At 38.9% G+C, this 26,108-nt stretch overlaps 1 protein-coding gene across 1 annotated transcript in view; it reads right to left on the reverse strand.

Annotated features, from left to right (window-relative positions):
* The window catches only part of ryr2b (ryanodine receptor 2b (cardiac)), a 64,547-nt gene that overhangs the window by 29,631 nt on the left and 8,808 nt on the right, over nucleotides 1-26,108 (reverse strand). Inside the window, 49 exon segments of the mRNA XM_020600865.1 lie at nucleotides 182-186; nucleotides 359-482; nucleotides 611-686; nucleotides 1,175-1,252; nucleotides 1,403-1,540; nucleotides 1,900-1,989; nucleotides 2,552-2,630; nucleotides 2,901-3,064; nucleotides 4,536-4,676; nucleotides 4,784-4,874; nucleotides 5,051-5,271; nucleotides 5,566-5,735; nucleotides 6,009-6,129; nucleotides 6,515-6,623; nucleotides 7,351-7,552; nucleotides 7,750-7,885; nucleotides 8,346-8,400; nucleotides 8,402-8,441; nucleotides 8,988-9,120; nucleotides 9,392-9,506; nucleotides 9,666-9,942; nucleotides 10,293-10,427; nucleotides 10,529-10,640; nucleotides 10,822-11,022; nucleotides 11,177-11,794; nucleotides 11,929-12,142; nucleotides 12,335-12,561; nucleotides 12,803-12,889; nucleotides 13,438-13,597; nucleotides 13,829-13,989; nucleotides 14,247-14,361; nucleotides 14,687-14,819; nucleotides 15,180-15,366; nucleotides 15,512-15,720; nucleotides 16,015-16,189; nucleotides 16,610-16,818; nucleotides 17,087-17,234; nucleotides 17,443-17,602; nucleotides 18,174-18,257; nucleotides 18,388-18,491; nucleotides 18,675-18,779; nucleotides 18,928-19,147; nucleotides 19,343-19,535; nucleotides 20,468-20,709; nucleotides 22,482-22,615; nucleotides 22,952-23,070; nucleotides 23,626-23,721; nucleotides 24,014-24,149; nucleotides 24,243-24,426. Coding sequence (XP_020456521.1) covers nucleotides 182-186; nucleotides 359-482; nucleotides 611-686; nucleotides 1,175-1,252; nucleotides 1,403-1,540; nucleotides 1,900-1,989; nucleotides 2,552-2,630; nucleotides 2,901-3,064; nucleotides 4,536-4,676; nucleotides 4,784-4,874; nucleotides 5,051-5,271; nucleotides 5,566-5,735; nucleotides 6,009-6,129; nucleotides 6,515-6,623; nucleotides 7,351-7,552; nucleotides 7,750-7,885; nucleotides 8,346-8,400; nucleotides 8,402-8,441; nucleotides 8,988-9,120; nucleotides 9,392-9,506; nucleotides 9,666-9,942; nucleotides 10,293-10,427; nucleotides 10,529-10,640; nucleotides 10,822-11,022; nucleotides 11,177-11,794; nucleotides 11,929-12,142; nucleotides 12,335-12,561; nucleotides 12,803-12,889; nucleotides 13,438-13,597; nucleotides 13,829-13,989; nucleotides 14,247-14,361; nucleotides 14,687-14,819; nucleotides 15,180-15,366; nucleotides 15,512-15,720; nucleotides 16,015-16,189; nucleotides 16,610-16,818; nucleotides 17,087-17,234; nucleotides 17,443-17,602; nucleotides 18,174-18,257; nucleotides 18,388-18,491; nucleotides 18,675-18,779; nucleotides 18,928-19,147; nucleotides 19,343-19,535; nucleotides 20,468-20,709; nucleotides 22,482-22,615; nucleotides 22,952-23,070; nucleotides 23,626-23,721; nucleotides 24,014-24,149; nucleotides 24,243-24,426 — 7,433 coding nt within the window.

Raw genomic sequence — 26,108 nt, forward strand, 5'->3', positions numbered from 1 at the left:
ATAAAACACTAGAGTCTGAGAAGACAGTGAGCTCCAACCTTAAACACTGTATAATCTGGACAATGCATTTTATTTCCAGAATTTAACTGCAAAACTATTCATGGCAATGTTGTGCAGTGGGAGGGCAAACAGGCAATGTAATTATATTACTGACTGGTTATGCTGTAATTCAGTTTGTGACCTGTACTGGAAGTTGAAAGAAAAAAAAAGACTGGGGTCTGATTGCTAAGATGCCTGATACACGGTGTTAGGAGAGCAACACTACTGTGGCACAAAAATGGAACAGCTCATTACTCCCCTCTTCATGCATAAAGCAGCACATTGCCCTTTAGCAATCATATGCTCATTCTATACTTACCTCCACACAGTGTAGCCATTGAGCTGGAGAAACCTGAGGACATCCTGGGCTCTCTCTCTGAATTTGGTCTTCTCTTTGGCAGTCAGGGTATCATAGGGCACAAGCATTGAATGGCCACCCCCTCCTGAGAACAGAAACAAGTCAGATAGATTGCAGTTTTGTTAGCTGTTCTGTGCTAGAGGGTGGGGAGAGGAAAAGAGGGGACTTCAAAAAATTTATTACAGAATAGCTCTTGACTCCACAGTATGGTACCTTTACTCTCAAGCTCCAACTTCTTCCTCTTAGCCCAGGCATTGTGGTAGTTTTCAGCCAACTGTTCAGCCATAGCCTAGAAAAGAAAAAAGAAACAGAACTAGCTTTATTTGCCAGGTATGTTGAGCACACAAGGAATTTGACTCCAGTACAGAACAGTAACAGAAAACAAAAAAGAAAAAGAAATCTATTTCAACCGTTTGGCACATAAATTTGGCAAATGTGTTATTAAAACACAAATGCAGGGCAGGTATAATTAATGCCTAATTACAGCACTAAAATTTGTGTTACTAGTTTGAGAGAAAATTGTCTGTGCAGTTACATTGTAATTGCATTAGCTTATGCTACTCAAGAAACTACATAATCTGACAACTCCCAATAATTACCTAGTTTACATGGAAGATATTATTAGATTTACTGAGCTGTGGTACGCTTTGCTTTAGACATAAAACAGCATTAGTAATGGGCCACAGTTATCGCCCGTGCAGACTGTGTGCCAGGGTCAACGCAGAACAAAATTTTGCCCATTTTAAAGTTACAGCAGACAGAAATGTAATTACTTACACACTGCTCCCATGATAAGGTGATACTGCTCATGTCCATAGGTTTGGGGCTGAAGGTTGATGCTCCTTCAAAAGACAGCTAAGACAGACAACAATTACTTGATTTAAAAAGTTTACTGATAAATAAATAAAATCTAATGGTGTAAAAGTTTAGTTATTAGAATAATATTAGTTTTACCACATCATAAACATTTGGGAGAAAAGAATGTGTCCTGTGGTGTTCACATACCTGTCCAGACTGAGACACTCGGCGTGTACAGGTATACATGCCAAGTGCATCTCCTTCTTTAGTCCTCTCTATGGTCCATCCAAAGGCCAGCATACTCTTTATTGTCTCTTTAATGGCCCAGCGATATGGCTCCTTCTCCTGGGGAGAGTGGAATATTGGTAAAACATCAACTAAAGCTGAATTTAGCAGGTCATCAAATAACAGCACAAGAGCAAAACATGCTCAAAATACTCTGATATTTCAAAAACTAAAAAGAAGAGCATTGTCCACACTATACACAGTTTTATACAGAATCACAACGGGGTAACAGTTCAAAGACAACATGAGGCACTTTAATCTTTTACAGTATAATACATACACCACATTTGAATGCAGTTGCCTCTGGGATTTGCAAGTTCACTTCTTTTTTTTTTTTTTTACTGAATACATTCATTACCCAGCCACACACACACACACACACACACACACACACACACACCATAAAAATAGGCTTATACCTTCTCAGCCAGAGCCCTGTACGGTCTGAGTAGAGGGTGAACTTTGGTGTTCTCACAAAACTGCTCTCCATGAACCCAGCCACTGGCAAACTGACAGAGACACACAGATTTGGTTAAAAAATAAAAATAAAAATCACACCTTATAATATATGTAGACAAACATATTAACTCAATCACACAACAGAGAAGATTGGGATGGGACAATACATCGAAATTTAATGTATACACGATACAAAAGCATCACAAATTGTATCACTTTGTCTAGCGAAATAGTGTGGACTCCATACACCAGCAACTTAATATTTTTTGTAAAATAAGAGAAGGCAAGTCAATATATTAGGTTATTCTTTAAATAATCAAACCAGTGCTAGAAAGGGGAAAAAAGAGGAATAAAGTACAATTATCCAGCTAGTCATACGTTGTTGTCATCGAATTGCACACACCACAACATGCATTATATCATATAGAGAAAAAGAAAATTACATTGTCACATCCATACACAAGAGATGTTTTCACAGTTTCAAGCAGGAAAATTCTCAAAAATGTTCCTTAAGTGGTTCAGGCCTGAACAGGATATCATACTGTACACCTACTCTCATTTGCCAATGTTACACAACCATTCAAATTTGAAAAATATTTATGTTGATATTACCTTGTCCAGTGACCACTTCTCATGCGTATGCTCTGCGTACTTGTTCACTACAAACTCCAGTCTCTCTGGAACGGACACACTAGCACAGGGAAAGAAATTATATGTCATTTGTCTCAATCACACAAATTCTCATTTGAATACAACTCTGCATTATTCATGGTAAGATTTAAATAAGTGTTAATATTCACACTTATATAAATATGATACTTTGCTACGAGGTCAATTCTGGCTACTTAATGACAGCTTACACTTGCTGTGGAGCAGAACAGTTCATCTTTAGAATATTCTGTATGAACAACAAGCAATTTTTTGGCCATAGTCGTTAAATATCCCTGGGTCAGCATCTTACTTGGAGGTATCTACGGGCTGAGGGTCAAAGTGCCCATCTGTGTCCATGGATGTTATTTTTCCCGTCTGAGAAACACAGCTTGGGTCCATATGGTCAGGAGGCAGGGCCTTGGCAACAGCAGCCAGGCACTGGACACACAGCCTAAATAACTGAGGCTCATAAGGCTGTGGAAACAAAGAAAGAGAGAGCATGGGACTTATCAAGACACATGATCGAAGAGATTTCAAAGATCAGCAGGTCCTCCTCCACCAGCCTGCCTTCCTGTACCAATATCTGTGAACATTAGAGAAAATAAAAAAAATTGTCACCATCACCCACACAAAATTACTGCAACTGTCATAGGAGGGAGATGTACATCAGGAGATCAGGTTAGGAAAGACACTGGAGAACTACTGCAGCTCACAAACTGCAATAACCTGGTTACACTAATATTCTGGTCAGTTATCAGATTTCTTTCAGCCCCTGACTCCTGAACAAAATCTATCATAGAGCAGAGCTGACATCCAGTCACAGAAATGCCTTCGTAGCTCTACAGTTTGCTGAGTCTGATGAAGAATGGCCTTGGGTGCTTTGTAGAAGTAACAATGTGTGTCCTTGTGTTTCTTGTTTCTTTCTTAGTGTGTATGTGTCTTAATTATACTAACAAAGCACAATTTAGCTGAGTAACATTTTTATTTTATTCAAATTGAGCAACACATTGAACTGAATTACTCTGAATACAAAGACATATCCCAGCTGCAGAAATACTTCCCCTGAAAATCATCTCGCACACAACATGTAGCCATGTAAAAACCTTGTTAGAATATTAGTCAAGGTACCAAGAAATCCAATTTCTCTAACTGAAATCTAGTTGTAAATCTCGTCCCCCAAGAAAAGAAAAGTCTCATTTACAAGGTGTTTAAGAAATTAAGTCAAAAGCATACATTAAGCAGGAAATCAAAATACAGTACACTAAAGCTACAGTACATATACAGCAAGTTATACTCGACGTTAATTATGCAATTCTGTGTAATGCGGACTTGGAGTTCTGTTCCTGAGGCCATTTGATGTGAGCCACATGTGCCCTGAAATGACCCCATGAACTTATTTTGTTGATGTTTTAATGTTCTGAATCAGTCAGTTAAGTGTTTGACAGATATACTGTCTTTAATTTTGTTATACTGTAATATTTTTAATACTGATTTTATTTTGTGTGTGGTGTTAATTGGTTGATGTATTGTCAGGGCACCATTAGGAATGAGAGCTTGCTCTCATCTGGCTTCCCAGAATAAATAAAAATTGATCAGCATACCTACAGTGAGCAGAGAGAAGTTTCAGTTATTATGTCTCTCATATTTCCAAAAGTGTGAGGTTTCACACCAGCATATGAAAAATTTATCTCAACTGTGTTATAGCTTTCTCCAGTCAGGTTCTCCTAGAAGTACTCTAATGGAGAACATTAGTATGCATTTAGCTGTTTCTCCTAAAACAGACTGAGGATAGAAAAAGAAAAAATGATAAATGAATAGTAGGGTTACAATGTCAAATATTGAAATCATTTTTTGAAACTTTTCTGGTGCTCTAGAAAAATATTATTCTAATTTTCATCATTTCAGTGTGATCTTGAGACCGACACGGGTATTCGGTATGGTTTACCTTCTTTGACAAGGCCTTAAACACTCCCCAGAACAACTTTGTAGACAGGTGAAGCTCCTCTTCAGAGGCCAAATCCTGGTCACCCTGCCCTCCATTTAGCAAGTAGTACTTCCACCTTTGCTCAAAGTGATTGGCCAAAAGCTGGTAGATGAAAAGTATTAACCAAAGTCATCAAAATGTATGGTTTTAAGGTAGTGTTTCAGTACAGTTTCACATATATTACAGTAAACTACAGTTTGCATATTCACCTTTAGTGGCACCTTGCTGTGGTCTGTGAGACGGGGAACATCAAAGACAAGACGTCGCAGAAGAGGCTGCATCATAGATGGTTGAAGTTTACTGGGGACACCAATGAGTGCAACATTAGTCACATGAGTAGATGCACACTACACTTACCAACACACACACACACACACACACACACATAGTAATTGATCTTATGAGTGACTTTCTTAATGGTAACTTTGTGGAGACAGACTTGTAAGTTGCTTAATTGTACAAACTAAAAACCATACCTGCACACAGCCAACAAACAATCTTCAATGGTGTCTCTCTGAGCCTTGGTCAAGTTGAGAGCCCTGGAAAGGCTGTAGACTGCCTGGATGAGAGAATCAACCAGCAAGGTATGGTCCTCTAATCCACAGAAGAGATATGAACATTTGGTGAGAAGGGGAAGCACAGCTGAGCACAAATATCTGTTGAGGGCCAGGGCCATATCAGTGGATCCTAATCCAGTCTGCAATGAAAAAGATTGGAATCCAGTTACCTAAGTGGAGCTAGACAACCAAGTCTTATGCAAGTCAGTGAAATTGATCTCTCAAGTCATACTTAAGAGGATATTTCAACAGTGACAGTATTTTTTATAATATATTCAAGTCAACTCTAAGGATATGAGGGGAGTGAAGTGGATATTTTCCACAGATGACAGGGTACCGCTTGGATCAATAAGAGGTTACAGGTCTCTCCTAAAACGTTAGTGAATCTTTCAAGCAAGTGAATGGGGCAACGCAATAAAATGTTCTCTCCTCACAATGTCAAGCGAAACAGTTGCCTGAAGGTCAGGAAGAAAGCCAACTTCTACTAGGTGGAGCAAAAAACTCTGGGAATCGATGCCATAAACCCGGTCCAGGAAGAGCACCATAGCTGTTTTGTGGTCTGGGCAGAACACTCTAGATAGGTCAGGCTCAACCACGACACCATCTGGAGAAACAAATGAACAGTAAACATTACATGTCATGTCCAAAGATTATAATGGCCTAGTGTGAATGGTACTGTACATTTGGTGAGATGACAAGAGAGTCAAAGAGACAGTATAGCCACAGAATAGAGCTTTAACATCTAATGAGATCTTAAAGGAAATCCCAATTTAATAGGCAGTCTTAACAGGAAAACCAGGTTTCTATGCAGTGGCCCAGTACAAGTTCAAGGTGCTGTAATATTGCAATATTCGCCAATATGGTAGGATGAGCTGACCTTTAGACATAGATGGAGTTTGAAAGGAGATGCTAATGACTCCCTCAAGATCCTGAGTGGGGATGAGTGACCTCAGAATTGCCCTGACACGAATGGCTTCACCTTTGCCTTGTTGAATCAACTGGACAATTCAGAAAAGACTGTTAAAACCATTTATGAACATCTTACTTCAGATTAATACATAATGAACACAACTGGCAAATAAACATGTCACATACAAATTTGTACTATAGTGCATCTTCAGTGTAAGGATGCTCAATGACTCTATAAATTACTTACTAATGCTGCGTTGTAACCCATTTTGCAGTCTAAATGTATTCTGTGTCAAAAAACAATGTGTACAAGTAAAGCTAATAAATTTTTTTGTTGTTTTGGTTTGGGGTTTTTTTTTGGGCTCACTCTGACTTGTTTGTTAAAAGGCAATTTACAGACTTTCTCTATTAGCTTTATTGTTTGAGACATTAGTGATTATTTATGAGAAAGGACTGGTAAGGGTTGACACTCACATGCATCTCTGGAGCACACCGCCCCAGTAAGTCAATGAGGGCTGAGTAGAAGGTCATGATGGCATTTCCCATGTGAACGAGGTCATCATCACTGTCCTGGTCAACATCTCTATTACAGGAAACAACAATGACGGTCAAAAGCTTATCATCAAGTAAAATTTATGACTGATTGTAATAATGATCAATAAATCAGCCTGTTAGTCAGATAAAAGCCTTCCTCTAAATTTCTAATTACTTTGAAAACATATTTAAAATAACAACAGGATGTATTGCCAACAACAGAAATTGTGCAGACAGATTAAGGGTCAGCTCCCATCTCACATAAATTCTTTAAAATAATCAATGTCATTAAACATTTACAATTTTGTATTTACAGTATGCAATTTATCCTCTCTTTACCAAGGGCAGTTTGGTCCTACACAGATGATGTATTCCAACAATTTAATGCTTGAAAAAACTTGGCAGAAAAGTATTCTTGTAATCATAAATTAAACTTTTTTTTTTTGATAAGGCAGTGCTGAGTAGACTTACACCCTAATACAATTTTGTTTACATTTAAGGGTCTCAAATTATTTGCCGTTTACACAAAGTATAGTGAACTTTTATTGCAAAACCAATGAGCTTGCAAATCTGTGTGAGAAAGTGATACAGCAGAAATGGATATTGCTCTACACCATGAATCAGAAAACAAATGGGAACGCTAAAACTACTGAATTGTTTACATTCCTTGCCATCTATAGTTGTGGCTACAGCAGAATTGAAAACTGTACTAAGATGCCACAGATAGCCCTTTACCAATGCCAATTTAGTTCCAACATCTTAAATTGTGTCCACACATTTCTAACACTGGCAGTGTTCTGCTGGACTGGTACTTAATGCAAGGTCCATCCATAGAGGGGTCCTCAGAGATCCTGATGGCTTCCTCCATGGCTGCTAGGAGACCTTCTCCGCCATCACCTCGCAGGGCAGGCCCAAAGCACTCAGGTCGACGAATCAGTAACCTTAACACCACGTAAGCATTTTCTTCTACACTCTCACCTGTGATCAAGGAACACACAGAAGATAAAGACTACTGCAACTTTTCATGAAGTGAATTGATAACCAACAACCAGCCCGACTTACGTAGATGTCTACGCATGAGGTCCACCAAAGTGTTTAGATAATGTGTCGTGTCATTTAAAGCACTGAATGCCTGCTGGATTGGACAAACTTTAAGGGTAGAACTAATTTTTTACCATTACAAAAGACAGCAAAACGTAGGAAGTCCAGGTAACGCTCGCCCTCCACAGGGTTCCATCCAATATCAGGATAGCCTTTAGCCACTAGCATGGGACAACTCTGGAGACCACAGCCAGCAAGGTACTGCACCACCTGGAGATTGGATTAGGTTAAAGGGATGAGGCAGTTACCAATTTTTATAAACTACAAATTTTCCTTTGTTAAATCTAATATACTGTATGTTGTCTTAACCTGATGCCTTTCTTAAAATGTTAACTAATAATTTGATTTTGAGTAACTGGTTGTAGTTATGCAGGTAGTGACACTTATTACGCTATATGCTGCTTAGTATACTGTTGGTGCCATAAAACATTACCGCTATGCACTGCAAGAAGGTGGTGGGGAGTAAATAAAATACAGTAAAATACAAAAAAATCTTAAGACTTCACAGACAATGAAAGTGTTGCCGAAACACTCAAACATAAATAAGAGGTGAAATGACAATAATCAATGGCAGATCATGTTCAGTGTAGATCAAGGCACTTATCTGTGGATGCATGATATAAAGGTGACTGTTAAATACTGTAGAAGAAGGCACAGAATACGAACTCACCTTCTCTAAGTCATGCTCCCTCAAAGCTAAGGCCAGTTCAATATTATCCATTACAGGCCACATCCAGAGGCGTGGCCCCACGCATAGACGGTGAAGCTGAGAGACAAAGGCATAAAACAATCAGAGAACCAACTCATACACTAAATACTATATAATGTCAGGATGTTGACGTTTCTTACTATAGTAACATCCTAACATCTTCACAAACTTATCAGAGCCCAAAAACTGAAATCCCCTCAAAAGCAGCACCTCAGAGAAGAACTTTATAGAGTGAGCACTGCATTTATCATTGTTAACTTTGAGAGTTTAAATGATAAGTCCCTATTTTAATGTTATTAAATCCATATGTTCTGGCTCCAATGGCCTTTTAACAGTCAGATTGTCTGTGTGTGTGTGTGTGTGTGTGCGTGTGTGTGTAATTATGGCCTTTTGGTCACAGTATGTCAAAATATGGATTTGGATCACTGAGTTAGCCATGTACAAAGAAGTGGGCCTTTATATCACCAAACTTTTAGACTTCACAAATCAGGTTTTGTAGTGTAATGGTGGGCTACTGGATTGTAATACTGTAACTCCTGTATATTCTACAGGAGTTCCTATAGAATGTACATATACATAAACAAGTGAAAGAATCAGATTTACCTAGTCCAACACTGCTGTTTTCCAGCAGATAGCTGAGACGGTCGAACAGGGCCCCTTGATTGTGACTGCTGATGCGGCAAAAATAACACAGGAATCGACAACAGCTGGCCACCATCCTGGGAAAGGTAATCTCCTAACAAAAATGTATGTATAGATATAAGAAAAGCAAAAAGTGAGAAGGCAGACACTAAAAAAACTGACGATTGCAGGGAGTATTTTCCAATTAATGATGCGGAACACATTATTATAGCTTTGCCTTGGTTTTTCTAACACTTACTTTTGGGATATGGAGTAGGGGATACCAATTCTGTTCAACTGACCAATTAATAAAAATACTGATGACATGCTTCTTTGGTCACATGCATTCTCTACATTACTAATATATATTTTAATGCTTCTCTCACCTTTGACTCCCCTTCCCCAAGAACATTGACCATTACTTCCATCACGGTCTCATGCATCCCCAGTGTCCTCATTAGGTTGGGTTGCTGGTAAAACACTTTGTTATTCATGATGTCTCTGCAGAGTGCAAACAAAAAAAATGACAAATTATAAGAACACACTCCATATCACAGAGGACATTTTAATGTGTGTGTTAATCAATGTTATCTCCACAAAATCACAATCAAGCGGTTCCAAAAGAGGCAACCCCATGTTGCAATCTAAATTTCCACCCACCCTAGTCTTCTGATCATCAGTCTCTCCTCTTCTTTACCCATGCGGACACTGAGGAGAGCACGGATTTGGCCCAGTGAGGACAGGAGAGTCATGGTATCCTCCACCGAAACCTGGCTGATTGTATAGGCTCTGCAAAGTGGTCCTGCCATTTGGCCCCCAAGGCCCTGATACTGGCGGTGCAGCAATGAGAAGAGAGCCCTAAACAGTTCAGGGTCGTCCATCTCACTCTCTTGGGCCCAGCTCACCACTGTCTTAGAGATCAGCTTATTGAGGGACTCTGAAAAAGTACCACCATGTGAAAAGTAAAGATAGAAGCAGAGGAATGAGGCCCCACAAGCCTTGTATATAAAAGAAGAAGAGTAAGCTGTCCCATCAAATTTTGATTTGCCATGTTTGCTAATGGAAAGTGACTGACTGATGTTGTCATGTTATTATTTAAGATTTTGCTGTGTCTTATTAGAACCCAGCTATGTTCCAATATACTGTAGTATTGATCCTGAACCAAAAATGTTGCACCATCCCATATAGAGGTAAATTAACATATCATGTAAACGTAACAAAATAAAGAAAGCACAGTACCACAAACATGCTGAGGCAAAGAAAAGCCTTTCACACAATAGCACTTACTAGCACTCTGCAATTTAGACCTCCCCATTTCTATGGTAGCCTTTCTCAGTCCAGGGACAATGAGACTGAGAACCCAGTCTTTTACAGACATCTTAACATCCTCTTCATCTTCTGAGTCATTGTCCAATTTGATGCCTGCACAGTTACAGAATAAGATGAGATATCTTCCTTTTTCATAGTTCCCTGGCAGAATGAAGATTAATAATGCATCACTCAAAGATAAACTGTGTTCGAACCACAGTGTGCTTTAAGGAGGCGATGGAAGTCTCGCAGTTGTTGTTGGATTTCCACTGGACATGGACAGTTCTCCTGCTGCTTCTCTTCCCTGAAGCTCAGCAGCATTTTGATCTGAAGACACAAACAGTAAAGACAATATTCCACATTTATGTTGTGAATTACAGCAACCCAACATTTTCTTCTTTTAGAGTACATAGCTCATGGTACATAGCAGAAACCATAACTTAGTATTTTTACACCGTAATCATCTTGGCTAACATTCATGATTGAGCTAGATTTCAACCCATTCAACCTGCTCCTGTGGAGGTGAGCGGAACTCCTTCGTCTTACGGGCAGTGAGGGCGGCTGACATGTTGAGTGCCTGCATGACCTGGTTGTAGCGAAAGCGTTGGTTGTCCTGCAGCTGACCTACAAAGTTGTCAGAGAAGGCAACCACAGCTTCTACCCTGTGCCGCACGTGGCAATCACACAGGTAGGACAGCAAATGGCAGAGCTGGAGAAATAAAGATATGAAACCTTTGTGATTAATTTTAAACTGTTTATAGGAATCTAACAGCACAGCATCCAAAGCTAATCCAACATTACACCCAATGTAATGTGAACAAAGACAAACATGTAAAAAAAAAAAAATCTACTTATTTGTTCACCTCAAGTTTGACTGCTTCTGAAAGCTTCATTTGAAGAAGTCCTTGTTTAGCGGTGTCCTTTTCCTTTCTGTTGGCCTCTTTCTGTTCCTTTTCATCATCGCTTGTTACTTCTTCCACTTTCTCCTCTGCTGTTTCAGCATCAACAGAGAACACTCTCGGCTCCAACAGTCTCAGGACTTTGTCTAGGTCCTCATCCCCAAATACCCCTATTACCAGCAAGGTACAGAACAGTCTAATTAGGGGAACTAGCAGAAGCTCAATGCTGCCTCCTACAGGATCCCTGACATCCTGACCCACAGCCCGTACCCCAGCAGTCAACATCTCCACAGTCAGATTCTTCAAAATGTCCAGAGGGATTTCTGGGCTGTCTGAGTGGGCTATTTCACCTGCATCCATCTCATTACTCCTGACAAAGCAAGGAGATGAGAAATGCATCAGTGGTTTGAGGGATGTGCTAAAAGTGATGTTGGGAATGCTTTCTGGAGGTTGACCATTCCTCCCATTTACACAATTAGCAGGGCTTGGATAAAGACTGATTTCTCTGGTCTGGTCTGTCATAGGCACAATGTATTCATGGTTCATCATGAGACATGCTGTGGTGTGGCTGCTGAGGTGAACCTACAGAATTTAAAAAAAAAAACAATATTCCTTGGTGAGCAGAAATAAATTTCATTTTTTTCAAATTTCAAATTTCATTTTATCAATGACTGTAATCATAAGAAGAGGAAAAAAACATTACTGCAAACAATCACCTGAATAAGTAACTGGTAAAATACAGAGCGAAGAGGACCTGGAAGGTGGGGATTCTGAATGGCATGAAGGACCTGGGACTGGTCCACATGACTACAGAGCACATGGCAAACTCTGATGTTGCCAAGGGCGCATAAGGAGCAGTAGAGGAGCAGGGTGTGGTGGTGAAAGGTCAAGAGCTCACCAAGTTCAGACAGTTCCAAAATGTCAACACACCTAGAAGTATGTCATCAAAAGGTAAAGATATGATTAAATTCCATGCTGTTGACTACAGTACTGCCTCGTGTTTATACATCACAGTGAGATACTGTACATGTCAAATAATACCATTATAAATAAACTACACAAGCGCCACATCCTGTGCACTTGAATGTGTATTCCCAAACACGTTTATTTCTGCTCTTTAACCTGTTTTCATCAGGGATCTGAAGGGTCATGACTTGAAGGGGCTCAGAGCACTGGACTCTCCAGCCACGGTGCTCATCTGGCCAATCTACTGACACTTTTAATGCATGGTCTGGTACTCTGGTCCATGAAACTGGGCTGAGATGTTGGACCTGGACCCTTGGTGGACACTGAGGATCAGCATTTCTTCTTTGACTGCGGAGTAAGCCTGCTGATAGCGGCATCGCATTCTGGATAGAAAGAAAGACAAATACAGAAAACAGCATAATAGACCACCAAATGTTTACAAAGAATGAAACAAGTTAAAACACTGAACTGTTCATCATGTCAGGCTGAAAATCTAAATATCTACTAATCTATTCTGTCTAACTAGATTCAACCACACTTGTAAAATATGTTTTTTCTTTCAATACATCATGCCAACAAACATGTGTAATGTCTGACATGATTAATAATTTAAAGTTCCTTTACCTTAACACGTCCCAGTTCAAACTGAAACATGTTGCTGGTGGTGGGCTTGACAAAAACAGCAGGAAACAGCTTTGTACTGGCTTCCACCTGAATAGTGGTGAGACAGTACTCCCTCAATTTCACAGTAATAATGCATTAGATTTATATGTGCGATATACAATAGCTTCAGAAAGTAGCTTGTTGGACTTCATGGTTAGGTTTTTGTCTGTGGGACCTTGTACACAAGTATTTCTAAACTACATCAAGTTCATTTGTCTCACTCGACAAATCTCCAGAATATTTAAAGCAAACAGAATGCATCTGACCACAGCTTGGAGCATCACAGCAACAGGTCTGACCATCTTTATGAAAGAGAAATTTCCATTTTTGATTTATAATACATTTGCAAAAATGTCTAAAATGTTTTATTATGGGTTGAGTCTACACATTTGAAATTAAATATATAGCCCAACAAAATGTGCAAAAGGTCTGAATAATTTCTGAAGCCACTGTATATTAGGTTAATATGAGGCTCAATGTGCATTAACTTAGCATAATTTTGCATAAATGTATTTACCGAGTATTTAAAGAAAAATACTTGGTAATGATGGAGAGAAATAGGATGAACCAATCAGATAGTGTGCTGTGTGATCTACTTGGTAGAAGGTGGCCATCTCCACTCCACTAGAGGTAAAAGTGAGCAGCCCAGTGGATGTGTCGATCAAACAGCCAATTTCCAGTCCTGTGCTTCTACGACTCTGAGACAGGCCTGTTGCCTCTCCAGCACACACCATGTAACAGTTATACCTCTTTACACTGCGCAGAAGAACAAGGATATGTTAAATTGTCAATTTGTAGCTAAATTAAGGCACAATGGAATACAACAGAAGTTTTTCAATAATACAGGAAACAAAATTATATAACAGTTTATGTTGATGGTGCACGAAGGATCATGACTACAATCAACAACATCCCTGGCTGCAATTAGTATGTAAACACTTAGTAAAGTCACCTATACTAATAATACAAGTCCTGATGAGCACCAACCTTTCCTGGACTTTGCCAATGTCGTCTCCAAGAGTGAGAGTCACAGTGTGGACATTATTGAGATCAAATGTCATGTCGTACTGATGAAAGTCAGAAGTCACCCAGCCAACCCACACATTGAATGCCTCCTGGCCTGGAAGAATCTTCACTGAGTAGTAATACTGAAACAAAGAGGTCGGCTGGTGTCAATAATTGGTATGTGCATTATGCATTCTATGTTTTTACTGTGGCTGTTAAACCTGTACAGTGCATGTAGAGCTGAAGCACAGTGAATGTGCATATTCCACATTATATTCAGTTTCATTTTAGTGCATTCTGACACTAATTATTTAAAGCATTTATCAGTAATTAGTTTTTTATATGTTTAGTGGTTATCTGTTTATGATGAGTTGAGATAAAGAGAAAATCAAAGCCTTACTCTAGGGCTTTGGATAAGATGATCATAGTTATCTTTTTCGACTACAACATCTTCCAGAAGGCGTGCAGAGGAGTTGCTACTGACTAGGCCTGGTTTAGTCCGCTTCAGCATGAACCTTAAAAAAAAGAAACACACATTAATATGTACACATCACAAAGATTCATCATGAGAGCCCATTTGCTATTTGTGTGCCTTTTTACAGTCTTCATTTATTTTTTTCTGTCTAATTTCATTTGTAAGAAAAAAAACTTCATTCACAATTGATTACAGAGCAAATATGGATAAATATAAAATACATACCATTTCCTAATAACTGGTACCTTACTATCCAAACTACTGAAACAAATGATCATTTCTTTATACCTACCTTTCTATATACCAAATTATACAATAAACACATCATTCTGTACTTTCCTAAATTTAGTTTCATCCCAACCTACCTTTGTTTCAATCTTGATGTTTTGTCTTGGCTATGATCCTTATGATTGAGCTCATCTCTTGAACCACCAAAGCTGCGAGCCGACTTCATCAGCACTTCAAAGTCAGAGTCCACTTCTTCCTGTTCTTTCTTTCCTATAAAGACAACAAGAATTAATTAAAGCAGGTCCCTAGGAAGATTAAGCAGAACTGTTCATCAAGATCATAACAGTAAAATATCAGTAATCTGGACAGTGAATAATCTGTGTAAAAGCAAAACATCTAGCAAGATCTCATACTTATTTCACTAAATTTTTATCTTGTATTTGGCCTGTAATTTTTACATTTTTAAATTTACATGATGCATCAGGTATTTTTAGGTTTCTCAGGTATTTTTGTTTTTGCATTTATGGTCAACCAAACAAGTCATAATTGCCATCTTTTGTGTAGTCTTCTCAAGTTCTCAGTGGCTAACTAAAACATATTGTGCATGATATGATGTGATATCATCTGAACCTTGAGAGAGAGTGTTGGAGGCCACTGGAAGCACAGCCCCCGCAGGGTTAGTGAGGATGGCAGCACATTCAACAGACATGCTGAGCCGATAAAAGCCCATCTCATTGTCTCCATTATGGTGTGCAAACAACTGCTGAGAGACCCTCAGGATGGGAAAGGACTCCACTGAGCTGCTAACTTTAGTGACCTTGAATAAAATTTGAATGAGATCAGAATTCATGTAAATTATCCAGTAGACCCCTGTAGAAGCCTGTACTTAAATATTTCACAAAATAGTGCACCATATTACATACCTGAAAAGGCATATAAACTAAACTACTGGGTACACTAACCTGTAAGGTGTGATCATCAGGCAGCATGCTAGTAAAATGAGGGTTTTTCCAACTCATCCACAGGGGTGGGTCTCTGGCCATGTTGACAGCAAATGGCTCATAGCCCTCCTGCAGGCCACATACAGTAAAGAACTGCAGAGAGTCCACATGGCGGCCCAGGTTAAGCCTCCCCATCTGGTTCACCCCAACACTGACCACCGGTAACAGGCCTAGGGAATATATGGAAATTTCATTCTGATAAACATAGTTAAATTGAGGATATAAGTCAAACTTTCTCATGAAAAGGATAGCATTGCTAATTTAAAACCCAATGTCATGCTTAATTATCTTTCAGTTTAGTAGACAGTTGAGTTGATAATATATTATTAAATGTGCCAAGGAGTGGCTGAGCATTCATATAGTATGGAAACCCAGTATACAAGTTAAATGATGTTTAACCAAAGTAGACAGTATCTAGTCTGTACAATTCACTGTATAATGTCAAAAAAAAAAATCATCCAGACCGTCTCTGATATTGAAATCCTTGGCAGCCAGCTCTGATCCTCTTTCATTAAATAGCACCTCTCCATTGAGTGTGACAATCATGGTGTGTTCAACCATGTCCACCAAGCAACCCACCACATCGCCTCTCTGCCAAGGACGTCCCAGAGGTTCACCGCCCTGATGGTACCACTGAGCCTGAAAGCAACAGGAAGACAATTTAGTCACAAAAGGGGACGAGTAAAAGTCCCACACAGGAACAGAAAAGCAGTAAAAGAACCAACTCAGTACAGGATGAGTTGCAAATGTTGTTTTTTAATGGGATATTTCAATTCCTCTCATTAGGTAAACATAGGACGACAGCTCTTTTGCTGTCTGCTCTCCAAACACACCAGTTGTACGTTTGTAAATCTCTCAATTCTGACTTTTATTACATTGAGATGCAGTTCTCTAGACTGAGTAGATCAACAAAACACAAAAACTGTGGGATCATAAAGTCACATTTTGCAACACACTTATACTGTGACAAAGTTCCACTGTAATCTAGACTTAATGCAGTTTGAACAACAATACTGGCCATGTGGCTGTAATAAACACAAACAAATTTAAATATCTCACCTCAAATCCATCAAAGACAAATGCCTTGTCATCTGAGCCAAGCTCTTTATCTGGGGTACAGCCTGGGTGAGCCCAGCCCACTCTCATACTCCCTGCTGTCAATATTTCAAATTCAAAATACCACTTCCCCCGGGTCACGGCGTATGATTTATCTGGTCTGAACACTCTGCACTTCTCAGCAGAGAAGAGATGTGTGTTTGATAACGTGGCTGCAAAACCATAAAAGCAACAAAGTAGGGTTATCTGCTAAAATATTAACACATTTGCATTCAAGCTCCATTAAATGGATTGTATCTAATATACAGTAACATGGACAAACACTGCAGTATTATATATATATTCTGTAAAACGGTGCAACAAATAATCTGCATTAGTTTTACTTGATAAAGTGTGATGTATTAAATTTACATTTATTACAATAAATACAAGTGAAATGAATTACAACTGTCAAGACTGATAAGAACGCTTTGAGCATACTCTGTTCCCGGTTAAAGGGCTCCAGGCTGTAACCGTAGGCCAGCAGGATACAGACAGCGTCTTTGACACTCTCCCTGCCCACTCTCCTCCTCCTTTCATCAAGCAGGCTGTAGGGCACAAGGTATGGGCTCCGCTTTGCTTTTACATCCTAAAAATTACAGTTGTAAAAAGGAAAAATGGCCACCATATTGTTTGTGTTGCCACACTGTGTTGTTTCTGTGTTATGTCACAGAGACTACAGTATGTACAGGGAATACACTATCCAAAAAAAACTAATTTTGAGTAAACCAACATACAAGCACATTGTTCAAAAGCATTTCCTCAATTCCTGATCAGAAAGAATACAGAGCGTAAACCTGTTGGGTTCCATAGGTCCATCCCTGCTTGATGCGCTCTCTGGCCCAAACATTGTGTTCATTCTCTGCCAGCAAATTAACCACATTCTCATGGGCTGTGCTCAGAAAAATCTGGCTCAAGTCTACTGGGGAAGGTCTGTAGCCAGTGGCCTGCTCGTACCTGAGAAAGGGAATGAAATAATGTATTTCTGCTTTTACAGCATTCATGACTAAGATACAGTGCATAGTCATCACAGCTATGTGCAACTGCTCCAAACAACATTATATACAGTATACAACAAAACTAAGTACACCCCTGTGCAAAATCACTGAACTGTTACATGATTCAAAATTGTACCATCTTACAATAATTGGACAATTTTTAAGGTAAAGTGAATGGTACAGTATTTAACATGATGCACAGTTAAAAACAAACAGGTTAAACAAACTAGTTTGAAAATACAGGCTGTGAAGTACAATCTCAATGTGTCAGCCGTAAATAAATCTGTGACCACTGCAACAAAAGTCATACATACTGTACACTGACCTTTATTGTACATGCAGCTGGTTCTAGATATGGAGCCTTATTTATACTTTAATTAGAGAAACATCTTTAAACTATATGGCTTCATTCTTCTTGGTTTTAGCTAATAAACAAAAATACAGAGAGAAGATTTGCAATAACTTAACAGTTTAGTCATATCAACCAGGGGTATACTTAGTTTGTTTTATACTATGAAATATGTACATACTTGGGGGCTAATCTCATGTATTGGACTCTCTCCTCAGCACGGTCATCAGTTAATCCGATGTGAAAACCAAGGGCATTGAGAGTCCTGCAGTGGAAAAAATAAATAAATAAAACAGAAAAAGTTATGAAAAGCCCTGACAGACACTGCATTGTATTTTTAAATAATTTCAACACACCATTTTTGTCTACTGTGTTGTAACAACAAAAGTGCTCACCTAAGGGTGTCCTGAGCCACCTGAAGGTTCTGGTTTCTCTCCTGCTCTGGCAGCTTGGAGAACTCCACCAGACAGGGATCATGCTTCTTAGTCTCATCTCTCACCTGTATGACAAAAGCTAATAATTTTCAAACTACAAGCAACACTGATGTAAGCTGGGGTAAATTTTTTGTAAGGTATTAATTTCTCACACACCAAAGCTTTTAGACAACATTTCAATATTCAATATATGCAATGATTTACTAATGTGAGATGCTCAGTTATTGCCGGTGTTTCTCTCTTCTTACAGGTCCATGTGTCCATCCAAGATCAATCTTGTCCATCACCCAGAGTTCGTGAATATTTTCAGCCATTTTTTCACGAATGTCCTCAAGTTGCAGGGGCAATACCACCTATGAGAGTATAGTAATGGTGAACTAAATGGACAGCTACAGTGATATCCTACCCTGTATATCGTGTACACAGACAACTTCAAATAGGATATAATGTCTGTCGCCTGTTGCAAAATAAAAATCGGAATCATAAATGAACTCTGGTTACCTTGCTGATGTCTACAGGTGTGGGAGTGAAGGTAACTGGATTGAGGGGTACTAAAGGGCCAATGAGCTCTTGTTTTCCTTCTTCACGATGTAAGATGTATTTCTGACACGGCTCTACCTTCAGCTTGACCCCAGGTAGCAGAGACTCAGAGCATGGAGCAAATCCTGGTGGGGGTAAGAAGCGAAACTCTCCATGCCTTCCCCCAAACAGAAAATGAACGCTGGTGCCCAGAAAAAGAAATAAAACAAGGTAGGAATTTACTGTATTTAGTGAGAGGAACATAAACACAGGCAGTCTGTGCAATAAAAAAGGGACAGCCCTTGAAAACAAATTACTAGTAGTTAAAATTACCTTTGGAATGAAACCATGACTGACATGCAGAACTTTTAAATACAAGCACATGTCCACTACTGACTTGATTCCAGCTGAGAAGCTGACCACGGGATAAAGATGTCCATCAGCAGTGAAGTTCTCCAACATGCCCTGCACAGGCAGCCCATTGACCCGGAAAGAGATGCAGGGAGCACTGAGGTCCAGACAGCAGCTGACCACATCATCATCTTTCAGCAGGTGACGGAAGGGAGAGGTCACTCTCCGACCAACACAGCCTGAGATGCAGGAGACACAGTCTTTAAGATCATCCATATTCAGATTTATTTTTTATTGTTTGAAAAAAGAGAGCAACAGCTTACAAAGATCAAACATTTCCTGTTCAGGTTTAATGAAATTAAGCCCAAATGAAAAAAAAAACATACTGTATAGACAGCAGTAAAGTCTAAATACCTGCACAGAAGCAGGGGCACATTAATGGTGCTCCTGCAAAGTGCAGTTCAGTAAAATTATGCAATATATGGAATCAGTCTGCATGGCAATTCCTTATACTGGACAAGACTAAAATGTTATGAAACTGTTCCCTTTTCCCAGTATTCCAAATTGATCTTAACTTAGCATAAACATATCTCTGTCAAGATCAAATGTACTGCTGCAGCATTACTTACTGCAAGCATTACCCCAGCTTACTTATTATCATTAATCTCCATTTCTCTCTGTGCAGGATTAAGGAACAAGCAATATGCCACTAGCTTTCTCTGAATAAATAAGGTTTGTTCAACAATAGCAATGCTTTTATTTTAATAGCTGCTGAGATTTCAAGTTTTATAAACAGGCAAATTAAAGAGCATCCATTTAATGTAATTTCTTTATTGCTCTTTTTAGCCAAACATGGCAAATACAGTTTATATGGTGTTTGCATTAAATGTAATAAAATGGATTTTTAATCTGATTTTGCTCCAATCTGATGTGGAGCAATATGCTGTATGTACATGTTTTCAACTTGTATGTAATTCTATTTATGAAAGGATTCAAGATTCCAGAACACAAATCATTACTGTAGGCCAGGTCATGAATCATTTATGGCTCGTTATTATGCTTCCTAACAAATATATGATTACATGTGGAATCACAGTTCAGTGAGCAAGCTCCTCAGTAGCATTTGTACTCTGCTCCAAATCGTGTATCTCTTGCTCATTCTCATCATCACCTGACCAGAGGTGAAGCCCATCAAAGCCATAGGAGCAGAAGTCGTCTCCCACCCCGTTGCCCCCCCAGCCTTCTCCTCCTGTGGGCCTGGGGTGGAAGCCCTTAGTGCAAGCCCAGCCAACGCGTAGGTGGGTGGGCTCAGATGTGAGGAAGGGGTCAACATGATCCACAACCAGCTCATAGTACCATTTTCGATGCTGAGCTGAATCTTCCCCCATAGCCAGAAAAATGTTTGGTCTCATGCTGTAGTGAAGTACACACAGAAGGCAGTCAAAAGGGTAAAAATACAGAAGACAGTAGTGCATGTACAGTAGATGTAGTTATATATGTTTGATATTTTTATAGTATTTATTTTACATAAATGTTAGAGAACTGTAAAACAAAGGAACTGTGAGTACAACCAAGAGAAGCAGAAAATTCTGAAAAAAATTCTCTGGATATATTTATTACCTACTGTGAAAAATCCAGATGCCAAACTGGAAACTTAGGATGAGAAGTATGAGTAAGATAAACAGCATTGGCTTGTCTCTGGTAGATGATTACACAGGGCACTGGTTACCCTATGCAGCCCATACAGAGCACAACACACTGCACGTTTACAAATATATAAATTAATGAACAGAGAACTGGGCTCTTGTAGGAGTTCTCCTTTTGACCTCCCAATAACAGTGCTGAAACTAAATTACCAGAGATAATTTGGAATCCAAGTATGAGAAACAACAACACAGGGAGGTATGTGGATGTGAAAATCACAAATGTGTTGCTGGAATTAAGTCTGACCAACACGGTGTCTGGAGAATAAATGCCAGTTCATATAATGACAATAACCTTGCCCTTGCTAAAATCTCGTGACGGTGAGGATATGAGAACAGATAGCGGGAATTGAGAGAATTGGATAAGGACTAAGAGGGAAAAGTACGACCTGGTTAAGATGATGTAAGAGAATGAATAAAAGTGGAGAAGAAGGATGACTAAATAAATAAGAATGTGATCAAGAGCATCTGGAAGAATTGATAAAAATGTGTTGGGTGAGGAGAAAATGAAAATTAAGAAAACTGATGAGATAAAAGAAACGAGAAAAAAGATGTAGTAATAAGACATTCAGGTGAACAAGAAGTAAAAGTGAAGAAGAAATGGCTTGAGGAGAAAGAGCTGAGGAACAGGCTGAGCAGGTGTGAAGTATATGTATGTAACAAAATAAGCGATAAGGCCTGAGGAACAAAATGGCCTGCTGATAGAGACAAGCATGATAAAAGAAGGCAGATGCTGTGGAAGAAAGGGTAGATAGAGCAAAAAGGAAAAGAACAATGGAAGCTGCCTTCAAAATCAGACTGACACAGTGGTCCAAAATATTGAGAGGCCAAGAAGAACATGAAATATGATGAAACAGGTCCAAATATTAACTCCGTTGAGCCATGGCACCTCTGGCAGCAGGTATCTCTTCAAAGTCTCACTTTAAGAGGCTGAGGCAAAGACATCTGTGCTCTGACATCAGCATTACTGGTCTGATCTATTCAGAGAAAAATAATTGGTGCAGCAAATAAAGAGATGAACTGAAGGAGACTAGCAATTTTTCAATTAACACAAATCCAACAGAGAAAAGATGAGTGCTGTACTGTGAATCTAAAGTATATCTTGTATCAAGGATGTCAACATCATACCAAGGCCTGCAGCAGTGAGATCCCTGTGGCTGACAAACATTGCTCAAACAAATGCATGAGCACACATGATAAAAGCACAGGAAAAGACCCTCAGTCACTGAGTAATTGATAGAATATTGCAATATTTACATGATTCAACATGACCTTTGCTATAACATGTTTAATTTTAATATACAGTACATTGTGTAACTTTTTATAGCTGATTCTTGTGTATAATGTACCACATAGACAAAATCAGAGACATCTAAATACAGACCAATTTAGAAAAACACTGAATTACAATGGATTGCACCAAATGGAAAAGAGAAAAATGGCTGACCAAATCTTGTTTAGAGGAAACATTCTAAATTGTACCTGATAACCTGATTAACCAGACGCGTTTGGAGCAGCAAGTCTCTGTCTGGCAGGAGGTTGTCACAGATGAGGTTCTGATTGGATCGCACTGCAACGCCATGGCACACACACAAAGAGCACAGCACCTCCAGCACCTGGAACATAACCCGTCAGCACTTCACCCAGCAATAGCTCAATAAACACATGGAAATAATCCCACATTAGGGAACAAATCAAATACCGCATGCCATAAGCTGTAAAACGTGTTTCTATGCTTTTGCATTAGTGAAACCCCGATGTCAGTTGTTTTCCAAATGGTAAATGATTAGGTGACATTTACACTGATGATAATAATGCATGTGGTTTGTTCCATAAACACAAAATGTAGGTGAACTACTGCATTTTAGCCAATACATGCAGTGAAGACATGACCATAATGACAATATAATGTTTTTTTTTATCAAATGCACACAAAAACCTGCAAATATTACCTTGTGGTTGCATCCATGTTTGTCTAAAAAAGAGATAATGGAATGAATGTGTCCTTCTTTGATGATGTTGAGTGCTTCAGGACTTTCCAACAAGACACAGTGTAGAACCTCCAAGACTCCTGTACATGACAGTATGCTGCTCATTAGAGTATGGAAAGTTCCCTGTATTTACTGTCTGTATTTCTATATTTTTCAATGATGCTGCGATAAGCTATAAATGCCAAATGTATAGCAGATGTCAGTGTATACCTAAACCCAGGGGCGCAGCTAGCAGTTTTGGGCCCTATGAAAAAATTTGAAGTTGGGCCCTCTACCCACAGACTGTGGGCCCCCAAAGTTCGTGGGCCCTTAGAATCGTCCTAACTTGTCAAGAAAAATAACTGAAAGTGGCCTGATCACGCAATAGTAAAAAATCCTTTAAAAAAATCCCTGGAGCCAGATGATGATCCAGATCAGCACCAAAATCTAATGGATTTTTCTGTGGGTCATACCCTACCTCGCCTAAAAATTTCATCAAAATCCAATCATCACCTTTTGAACTATGCTGTGAACAAACCAACAAAAATGCCAGAAAAACATTACCCCCTTGGTGGAGGTAATGATATAAAACAACTGAAAAATAACACAAAAATATAATTGTTTTACAAATTAAAATGACTACAAGTTCAACCAACCAGATGAGGCCTCCAGTCGGTCTAGCCTGCTAATCAGCCAGTCTAGTGAGGCTGAGAAACGTGCACAGTTTCCACGGTTTCCTCGAATCAAAGCAGCTGAAGTGGGAGAAAAAAAGGAAACATGCGACTATAATTGAGAATTCACACTACTTGGGTACTAAGGCAAATACATGTATTTCATGCAGAGTTCACACTAAATTTTTGCATTTTAGGTCTGAAGACAGGGATTTTTTTTAATGCATTTAAATGGGTTATCAACAGCTTAGTGGATATTAAACAGAAAAAATGCATCCATTTGGTGTCTGTCAGTAGATAAAACATGTTGTGGTCTATGGAAAATGAAGTGTGTAGGGAGCCATTTATCCTCAGAAGATGCATTATTTCTCACCGAGCAGTTCATAGAAACAGTTGAGGATGGTCTCCCACTCTTCCCCTATCTCACTCTGAGCAGCTTCAGCAAGATGTAAGGCACTACTATACTGGTGGAGGTGGTCAATACAATCTAGGACCAAATCTATCACACCCTGGGGGAAAAAACAGGGGCACATATACTTATGAAATAGCACCACCATCATCACATGTAAGACCACTTTATCAATTCACATATAAAGATTTACCTCTTCTTGAAACATGTTCTGCTGATTTTTTAGTGCTGTCATGATGTTTTGTTTAACTTCATGGCTTAGCCCCTCTGGTGGCGGCTGGAAATAGTTTATTAGATCCTGCAGACTGCACTTCACTATCTCCATTGGTGGGCTGACAGAGGGTATTTTTCCTTGTTGGCTGAAACCATCCAGTTTCCTAAAGAAAAGGTGGATAAAGAATACAACAATATATCATAGGTGACTAGTTTCAAGTGGCTGGACTCAAACTACAAGACTTCCAAATCATCTTGCATCAAAACAAACCCAGATTCAAAACAGAGCAATATCACTGACCCAACAATTTTTTCTAATCAATTCAAGCTTTATTTATACAACACCTTCCATACAGGTTCATGCAATTCAAAGTGCTTACACATATAAATGACAATAAGGCAGAATAAAGCAATTAGGTAAAAAAAAAAATGTAATAAAAAAATAAAAAGGATGGAATTAAACAAAAAATCTAGATAAATTAAATAGGTATAACATGGTAAAAACAATAGCACATAATAAATAACAACAGTAAAATGTTTAAATCAAGAGCCAAACCAAAGAGGTAGGTTTTAAGAACACTTTCAGCTGCTCTTGGTTCCTCAGGCAGACAGTTCCAACAGTTTGGACCATAAAATCTCAAAGCTGCCTCAAACGTTTTGTCTTGTACTTTGGAACAACTACAAGACTCATCATTCATACACTGGAAGCATGTTGGTAAGTAGGCTGGTGCAAGACCACAGAATGCATTAAAACCTAGTAAAAGACCTTTAAAATTAATACAAAAACTGACAGGAAACAAATAACAATAACAGGTATAATCTCACCTTCTGGTCCTGGTCAGCAGCATTCTGAACCAGCTCTAACGAATTTATGACGTTTTTGTGTAGACAACTGAGGAGGGCATTACAAAACTCCAGTCTGCTAGATAAAAAAGTGTGTACTGTATTAATCTTTCTGTAACACTGAAAGAGATATGGCTGTACTCTAGAGATATTTTTAATATGATAAAAAGCAGGAGTCTTAAAATTCATTTTTTATAATACTCATGCTATAGCATCTTTATCTGAATGCAAGGTCTAAGGGTGAAGGGTGTTGCAGAAGCCCACAGAGGCAAATTTATGATTGTGGGCTATATAAATAAAACTGTTGTTTTTGAAAAGGGCAAAACAAAATGTTTGAGATAGCATCCAAGCCACAAGGGATTCCTTCTCTCAGTGGCGTGCAAGCAAGGCACTTGATTTTACAACTGCAACTTAAATGCATGATAGCAATTCTCATCATGTTTTAAAATGTTTTTTGGGTATTGCTATGGTACTGAGCTTTGTGCAACAAGAAATCCGTGTACACACACATACAATACCATGGCAGATCTCATACACAGCCATAGAAGTCGGATGTTCTGTGATACCTAAATCCAAAGTACCCCTCCTATACCACAAGCGCTCCAGCCTGAGAGATTATGGATTTTTGAGGCCTTTGATATTTACTGAAAGATACTTGTATTAATTAGTGATTTATATTATTATCTTTGCTCTCTGGTGGGCAAATTATATAATGAAGACTGTTTCTAAACTACGTCAAACCCAGTTTTAGTATGTCTGTACTGAAATCCCTTACATATGAGCCAGTATATGCACAATACCAATATATCTGCAATAAGTCAATCTATCAGTGCTTCTCTAACAAGGACACTGTATGAAGACTGTGCTACAGTATAAACTCACTGTCAGCTGAAGAAGTAGTATAAAATTAAGCCTCTCTCTCTCTCCTAAGGGAGAGAATGCTGCACTACACTGCCAGTGTAACCATGTCAATGTGGTATCCACAAATGTCTGAGGGTCTATA

The sequence above is a fragment of the Monopterus albus genome, unplaced genomic scaffold (genome assembly GCF_001952655.1).
Source record: "Monopterus albus unplaced genomic scaffold, M_albus_1.0 scaffold3.1, whole genome shotgun sequence".
Classification (NCBI taxonomy): domain Eukaryota; kingdom Metazoa; phylum Chordata; class Actinopteri; order Synbranchiformes; family Synbranchidae; genus Monopterus; species Monopterus albus.